We start from the raw sequence: 8,867 nt of genomic DNA on the forward strand, positions 1-8,867 counted from the left end.
AATAAAAAAAGTTCGACTTCTCGTTAAAGCGACACCCCCATGCATTACCACCCCTCTCCATTTCCCCTTGCCCCTCTTCACCCCTCGTAACCCCTATTCCTATCTCGTAACTCCCCAACCTCTAAGCCCCGCAAATCCTATTCCTATCTTGTGTCTCCCAAACCTGCAATCTTTGTTGAAAATATTTGAATTATTGCCATTTTCATTCAGGATCCGATAAAATCGCGAATCCTTATTTTTGTTTTGATTTTCTATGAGATTATAAAACAAAAATTTAAACTATTCCAGAATTCTACAAATAAAATTTGTCGGACAAAATTTTCACCCCCTAATTTTGTCCAACATTATTTTCTCCGATAAGGTATCCTATACAACCACTCTCCTACCTGTTGCGTGTGTGTTTCTATTCTCGAACGAAATGGTAATTTTGCGAAAGAGAAGAACAAGAATGGCGGTTTGTAGAAAAGGATATGTATGTATTTACAAAACTAATGTACAAGAATAAATTCTTTTACTCGATTTTACAAAGCCAAAGAGTAGATATATATATACAAAAAATTTCAAGGTATACAATACATTCTCAAAACTGAAACACACATACACACCACGAATTGCACAAACAGAACTTCCCGCCTTAAAAGACAAAAAGTACTATTAAAAAACTGGTACAGTAACAAGAACCAATTCTTTAGTAATCGAGACTAGTTGTTTTTCTCATTTTGTCTCAGAAACAAAAAAATGAAGCATATTAAATATTTCAGGTTACTATGGAAGAGTCGCCATGCTTTTTGCGTGTTAGCTAACGCACTGGCCAGGAGTTGATAAATGTTTCGTCATATCTGCGGCTTGCAGAAATCGTTTCCCACACTTTTGACAATCTAAAGGCGCAGTCTTCATAATGTCTTTTACGGGCAGTTTCGGTTCATTCATTGTATGACTACGCATGTGTGCGCTGAGTGCATTTGTACCTGAAAAAGACCGTGCACAAACGCCACATTTAAACGGTCTCTCTGACGTGTGCATGGCCATGTGCTCTTGTAAATCAACTGGTTCTGGAAAGGAGAGTTGGCAACGCCCGCATTGGTAAGGTTTTGCTGCTTCGGCAACACAGTGATGCGTTTCCAGTGCAGCTTTTTGCGAAAAACTTTGTCTGCAACCTTGGCAACGATAAATTTCCCATGGTTCAGACGGTGCGTTTCCTTCATGCATTGCTCTTTCATGACTGGACCTGCCACGCTCCATGTTCATGCGTTCTATTCTCTCGTGTTGACGCGCCATTCGTTCACGTTCGTGTAACACCCTGTCCTTCTCACGAGCGAGGCGTTCATGTTCGAATGCATGTTCGTGGTATAGCTTCATTTCGTTATGCTTAGTTATATCGTCGAGTTTTATCCGAGAGCGTTCGTGTGTCACCGGTGTTACTGACATCACAGGAGGAGGAAGCTTCGAGTACGTAATCGAAGAAGGATAATGATGTGGAATAGCACCTGGTGGAAGATTCATATGAGAACCCAGCAACCCAGGAGAAGGACGGTTACCGCGTTCGGCATGTGCCATATGTTCCAAATGTTCTAAATGTTCACGTTCCGATGGCGGCCTATCACCAGCACTGTTGCGCTTACGTAAATCATCCGCACTCATTGATCGAAGCATACTGGACGAAGCATGGTTTGGCTCTCTTCGAAATCCAGGATTCCTTTTTCTGGGAGAATGACTCGGAGGAGCATTTGGATGAACGTGCGGTCGACTTACTGATACATGGGTTATCGAGTGAACAGATCGAGTATCTATTATACTTGGTGCTTGACTTAATGTAGGCGGTTGGGCGGGAGGTTGAGCGGAAGGCGGTTGAAATGTGTTAGAGGGATGACCATGAAGCGGTTGAGTGTGTAGGTGCCCATTTGGTGGTATGCGTGGTGGTTCGTTTCGTTCGCGTCCAACAGGTGCGGCGTTTGGGATTACTTTGCCTCCATGTAGAAATGGATGTGATCTTTCACCGTGATGGATGCGGTTTGGATCAAGATCAGATTTCTTTGGTACTTCTGTTGGTGCTTGAATACCTAAAAAGTTTCACGAAAATATAAAAATTTCTAAAGTCAAGTTAAGCAAAATTTCTTTAACTGTGGATCGCACTGCATTGTCAGCACTAGCTCTTTCAAATAGCTCTGGTGATGGAAATGGATCGTACCTTTGCGTGGTTATTCATTTTCTCTGGACAGTTAATGAGTTTTTCACAAAAAAAGGAGTCTATAGAGAGATGTGACTCTTTTTACTGGAGGATTTCTATCAATCGGAAAAATTTTATTCGGATAAAATATTTGTTTCGTTATGGAAAATTCTTTTTTACGGCCTTTGTTCAATCACTTTTCTATATGGACGCAAAGAAACAGCTCCAAAAAATAGTTATTAAACACATAATTTGTCGGGCAAAATTTTGTCGGACAAAATCCTCGTCACTACCAAAAAATTTCATCACCGTTTTTTGTCGGATAGGGTTAATTTCCTTGAAAAGAAGAAGAAAAAATTGAAAGAAAATAAACAAGAAGGCGATCTATCTTACTTTCCATTGAAAATGACGACATATCTCTAATGTCGTAGGGCATTCCAAAATATTGCGGGTATTTGTCGTCATACCATACCAACAGCTCACTTCCGATTGCGATATCTTTGAAAGCTCTGTAGTAAATACTACCATAGTACTGAAAGACAAATAAATTCTGCTCGCCTCTATGTCGAGCGCATTGGATAAACCGCATCCAGCTAGAAGCGTTTTCGTCACTTGCATCCAAAAAGTGACTTAACCGTAAGTTTTCGTAAATCTAAAAAGAAATTATATTGAATTACAAACGAGGTTGAGCACTAAGTCATAATACGGCAACAAATATTCGAAATAAGCTGCATTTTTACAACTTCGTGTCTAGGGTCTCTTTTTCAAATTCGTTGAGGACTACACGTGCGAGTTACTTAAGCTAGCCGTACCTCTCTTTTTACAACCGCATCTATTGTTTCCTTGTTGCTCGCTGACTAACCACTTGGAAAGACCTAATTTATGTCTTTGTTTGCTCAATTCGTCTAGCGCGCCAATCAGACTTTAGCTTTAACCACTTACGTAATCGGTTTGCATTTTTTTAACGACAACATAATGTCTTGGAAACTACTGCTCTTTTTATAATCCATATTTTTGATTTCTTACTTTGTATTTACTCACTGTAGGACGACGGTTGCTTATAACTTGCTTTCGTTTTTTGTAGCATTTAAGCCTCTTCTTGTTCACAAAGCGTTGCTTATAAAAACGCGCGTATTTTCTATTGATCAATCAGTGCTAGGAGATGAAGACACGATAGTTAAAGTTGCACTAGAACTTACCTCCCAAAGAAAAGGAGCGTCACCCTGACTTATTTGCTTTAGCCCATCTTCCACAGCTATTTTTTTTCCTTCATACGGCCCAATCCATGTTCCCATGGGAATAAATTGTTTGGCAAACACACCATAGCCTGCCAGTGGAAGTGTAGATATGCACAAACCAACCTCGTCGGGGAAGGTGGATACTGCATATGACTTTGGACCAGATAGTGTCAAAGATGGCAGCGAAGGAAGCGGTCCGTCATGTTGAGGACATTCTCCGAATCGGATTTCTTGACACATATCACACCCTAAAGATACACATTCTTATAATGTGGTTAAACTTCACTACCACTCAAGTAGAAAAGCAAAGATGGTAGCGAAGAAAGCGGTCCGTTATGTTGAGGACATCTCAGAATTGGATTTTTTGACAAATACCGTTTACTCTATTATTTTGGCATCTGTGCAATTTATGCCTCTCCAGTAAACCCACCTTTGTGGAACGGGTTGAACCCGCCTTTTTATTATTCCCAACTCTCTAATATCCCCACCCGTAAACCCGCCATTATTTCCAAGGTTGAAACTTTAATCCCACAGCGAAAATGACAAAGCAAACACGGTACCACACCCTTAAGTAGACACTGGAATATGCTGTCAAATTTCAGCATCACCAAAGACACAGAGCAAAGTACACCATGTAATTAAACACTTTTTTATCTGTGGTTTAAACTGTTAGACAACATGTTATCTAATCTGTGCAAATAATGGTGTTTTGCTGACTTTTGCGATCTTGTTGTTGGATCAGACTATTTTTATAAACAGCAATATTAATTACATTTTTTTGTTAATCTTGTGTAAGAAGGGAGGAATGTCTCGAAAGAAAATAAATAGTACAGAGGGTTGTTTTTAAAACTAAATTTTATGTGTACATACACTTCGCCGGTTTGTTTTTATCTTCGGAAGTTAAGCCAGAAGATGTAGAAGAAGGCTTCGAGGGAGGTGTTGATTTACGGTCGCCGATTTGGACCACTCGCATTTCTAGTTTTCCATATAAACATTTTTCTAACTCGTGAACAGTGAACTGGTGAGGACGATACTGCTGACGCATGCCATAAGGGTGATACTTTGCAGAATACGGTGCGGCGTGGGCAGGATTTTGACCAACTTGTTTTAAAAGTCCATTCTCTTGCGGTGGCGGAGCGACGCCATGCATGGTCCATGGTGGTGGATGCGGGTGTGGCTAAGCAATCGTAAAAACAATTAAACTTTCGAGTTAAAATTAAATTTAGAGCATTAAAGCATTGATGGCCGCAGTTTTCAGATTTTTCATTTTTTGGATATACCCATTTTTTTTTCTTCCGCAGGGATTGTATTCTTGAAGCTTGGAAAGTTCTGATAAATCAACTTCAAGCGTTTGCAGACCGGAAATTTTATAAAAAAGAAATAATGTGTGAAACCCCTGTAAGCTGACGTCCAAACACTGAGAACTGCAGCCATGAATGCTTAAATAGAAAGCCATTTTTACAGATATCGAGTCGAGAGAATTAAGAAGCTCTGAGACCCCTAAAAATAACTTTAATTTTACTTAAAAATATATCTTAAATAAAAAAAATCATTATATAGCAAAAAAGCGTCAGTGAAAAACACGTGATGTCTTGCTCCATCCGCCTTTCATTTACAGACATGCTAAAATTTAATAACATTACCCCAGTCCACCACAAGTCGACACAGGTAAACGAACACGCGACCGTATATCTATTTAGTTTCTAATAATGACATAGCCTAATTAGATATAAACGAGACAATTAATAGCTATTTTGTTTCTAATTACAAAAATTTACGAGCTTAATTATGGAAATTGGTAAATTTCACCGCAAACGTGGCAACGATATCAAGTTGTCACCAGTCGGCTAATGGGTTTATAATAACAATCCATGCAATAAAACTGTCGCCAAGGTGATAGGTTTTTAACCTCGTTAGTGTCAACGGACAAAGATTATTTTAAAAGCGCACATGACTTGAACACGAAGGACAATAGGTCAACACAGACAGTTAGAATGCCATAGGAAATTCCGTCCAATCGCTTGTCGAATGGTTCAATTTGCGATTACGTAATACGGAGCATTTTAAAGTCACGTGAGGAACAGTTCTATCAAAATTGTAGAGAGATAGAACTTCGTGCCGCGATAGGCCCGAGTTACACATAACAATGGTTCGCATCAACGGTTCGCGTTACACTCACTTGCTTTCTTGACACGTTAGTCTTTCACTAAGCACTTGTACAAAAATAAAAATAATTTTTCTCAAAAGCTGTATTAGTGTACAGACATTTATATCTCCGTGTGAAAAGCTCCAAGACTTCTCGCTCTGTTTATGAGTAAAATAGTGGAAGTGAGTAAATAGATTAGTCGCGAAACACGGATTATTTGTAGCACCCAGTCTAGTGTTGACACGGGATTAGGCATAAGAACGAAAAGCTACCGGTATTTATAACAAAGAGCTATGTAGACCTAGATTATCTAGCTGGTGTTATAAACTTCTTTGATTCTATTTCGGCGTTTACTTGTTCAGTGTTAATAAAAAAAAGTTTTCATAGTTGCCAAGAAACCGGCGAATAACACCAACTTCGTACTCAGATCTAACTGTTTCTCATTAGCGCAGTCCTTTGAGAGCTGGCACTGAGTTTGGTAAAATTATGACACGTGCATGGCTCAAACGTAGACACAAATTCTGGAAACTTGGAAACAAGGTTGGTAAAATGACGCAAGCAAAAATACGCAACAGTAAGCATAGCTTAACTGAAGCGGGATGACTTTTTACACAGAAAACCTAGTTCCTAGACCTGTAGTATCAATCAATTATAACCAACTGTACTATCAAAGAGAAGAAAGTACAAGAGACGAAAATGTATTTCATTTTTCAAGATTTCCAACGTTCATCCTTAAGGCTGCTACCTCGTCCCCAGAGCTCTAGGTTTTCTCATATTTGATGGCAGCCGTCCAAGTATAAGAAACCTAACAGTCCTGGAGGGAAGGTCGTGAAAGCATTTACACACCATGGAAGCAAAAGTTGTGGCATACGTTTATAGATTGTTCAAGTTCCACCTTTCATGTGGTCACGCCTATGTTTAAACTCTCGGTAACCGAAAATCGAAATTGTCGTGATGCAACACATGTTACTAAACTTTTCGGACTCAGCGCGGGTACTTGAGAATCTTTCATTGTTGTTGTTATTAAACATTGAAAACTGAGCTGTTTTGACAATAACTGCATGTTCCGTCTTCGGGTGATCACGTTACTGATGTGAAAATATTTGATGCCAATCAACCAAACAAAATAAAATAGGTAAATATAGAACTTGTGTAAGTCTACGAAATTTGATCCGGTTTCATTTTTTTTACCGCCACACATGAACTTCATGGCAGACGGGAGAAATACCACCATGCAGCGTTCCTTTCATGTTAACTGAAGGAATTAAGCTGCAGTTAACATTTTTATTTATTTCTATTTAAATTTCTTCGCATGTTCATTTATGTAACCAAACCCTTTTTACAAAGTAAGTTTAGTTAACACAGGAGGCTGCTATTCTCGTCACAGGGTTTGTTGCACGTTTACTGGACGACTAACAAGTTTTTCACCTCCGACAATAATGTTATGAAGGAAAGAAACCCAAGAGCGAGATTATGGAGACTGTTTCTACAGTCAACATATAAATTCGAATTTTTTTGCTATTTCGTTCTAAAAAAATGAGAAGAATATTTATATCCCATTCCTGTTGGCTAAGACACCGATGTAACTTATCTATTTATCATTGCCTTCATTTTTTGTACAGGTTTTCGGTGTAACATTAGAGAAGGCGTAACGCCCAGTGTTGTTACGCGGTGTTACACCGCCAATATGGATTGACCTAAAAAAGGGGGCGGTAAAAATAGTCTCCTATTTTATTGCAATTTTTTTTTTGGCTGGCGCATTTTAATTTTTATGTCATACGGGTCGTTAACAAAATATATGACGTGTCCATAATGAACGACGTGTGTCTACAATGCACAGCGTCGCGTGTACAATGAGCGGCGTCGCGACTATAATAAACGGCGTCGCGACTACAATTGGTTGCATGTCATACGAAGTAGTTTCATATTTATCATTAAGACAGAGAGACGTAACTTTACTTGTCGACTTCTTTTATTAAAGTTTATATATAAAAAAAAGATATAATTTGAATATTAATTCTCTCGATCCTAACAAAACCTGATATTACCGCGAATTCGTTGTATGAGATAGAAACATTATGTTGTGATAAAAAGCAATTTGTTAGATTTTCTGAAAAAAGAAAAAAAAAATACGCGAGGTTTTCCCTTATAGATTTTTAACTGCGATTCTGTTAAAAAGTCTTCCGGTTAATCAACAATTTTTTAACCGTTTCTTGTTTTGGTTTCTTTTTATGTTAATATATTAAAAGAAAAAGAAAATATCACTGTCAATAATAATATAATATAAAAATAAGTAAATTAAATAATTTAAAGCAAGCATACCGGTCGTCCTCCTTCAACAAGCATCCAACCAGCGGCAGGTGGTCGGCGTAATTCATGATGGCTGCGCATTTCAACTCCCGCCATACGATGTTTCGAAGCAACATCCATTTCACGTTTAAAGTTTGGAAAATAGTGTTAAAATTCAACTGATATAATAGTTTGTGTAAGTTCATATAGTTTAAGTTCAATTTACTTCTCTAGTTTGTTTCCCACTCTGAGATATATCAAAAACGCCACAACAACAATAACAACAACATGCATTCCATGAAATAAACAAACTTTCACATATATATCCACTGAAATAACTTTTACATTTAACGTGAATCTCTGTGGTGATTTTTGTGTCGCCTGTTTCGATAAACACACGTTTTTTAGCCGCCTCGTTTGATCATATTAAGTTGTTTTGAATGAACTAAACTCAGTGAGGCGAAGCAAGTTTAAATTCAAATCATAATCAACCAAGATTACTGCACCACAAGATGCTGGCATCTTGAGAATTTACTTGAAAATAGCATCACGGTCATTATCTCCATCGCAGAGACTAATGACTAGGCTTGCTAAATCGAACTTTGATCGCATTTAGCATAGTGCAGGAACAGATATATTTCCGCTGCAAAACTCGAAGAAAAAAAGCTCACAGGCTTCCCTCGCAGTATTTTTAGATTTTTGATTTAGTAACATGTGAAATGCTTTGTAATGACTTCACTTACAAAATATAAATGACTATTTTGATGGAGTAATAATCTCCGTGGTAGAGATCATAAGCAGGATTTAAAAACGTAAGTTATTTGAGATAACACACCATTATAATTTGTGATGTTGTTAAATGAAAACAATAGGAATTGTCAATTGTCTAGTAACGTCAAAATATAGTTAATACAGCTACGCTCCATTGCTTCTAATAACATCATATATAAAAAACAAAGACACGGGGGGTTAAATGTATAATTGGAGTTATATTAATTACAAACAGACACTATTTCCCAGTGACGTA

General features: G+C 38.0%; 1 protein-coding gene across 1 annotated transcript; it reads right to left on the minus strand.

The window, feature by feature from the left end:
* Positions 1–455: 455 nt before the first annotated feature.
* On the minus strand, positions 456–8,400 carry LOC130640730 (PR domain zinc finger protein 15-like). Its single transcript, XM_057447258.1, has 5 exons — positions 7,874–8,400; positions 4,276–4,582; positions 3,367–3,653; positions 2,561–2,819; positions 456–2,060 (listed from the first exon to the last, which is right to left on the minus strand). The coding sequence occupies exons 1-5, from the start codon at positions 7,979–7,981 to the stop codon at positions 796–798; spliced, it is 2,226 nt and encodes a 741-aa protein (XP_057303241.1). The 5' UTR covers positions 7,982–8,400; the 3' UTR covers positions 456–795.
* Between the last annotated feature and the right edge of the window lie 467 nt (positions 8,401–8,867).

The sequence above is a fragment of the Hydractinia symbiolongicarpus genome, chromosome 1 (assembly GCF_029227915.1).
Source record: "Hydractinia symbiolongicarpus strain clone_291-10 chromosome 1, HSymV2.1, whole genome shotgun sequence".
Lineage (NCBI taxonomy): Eukaryota > Metazoa > Cnidaria > Hydrozoa > Anthoathecata > Hydractiniidae > Hydractinia > Hydractinia symbiolongicarpus.

Bases quoted from the DNA above. Each gene is read 5' to 3' on its own strand.
- LOC130640730 (XM_057447258.1), bottom strand. From the start codon at position 7,981: ATGGATGTTGCTTCGAAACATCGTATGGCGGGAGTTGAAATGCGCAGC. The intron at 3,654-4,275 runs GTATGTACACAT...GTGTATCTTTAG, and splicing joins TAAAAACAAACCGGCGAAGT to GGTGTGATATGTGTCAAGAA. The intron at 2,820-3,366 runs GTAAGTTCTAGT...ATTTCTTTTTAG, and splicing joins ACGCTCCTTTTCTTTGGGAG to ATTTACGAAAACTTACGGTT.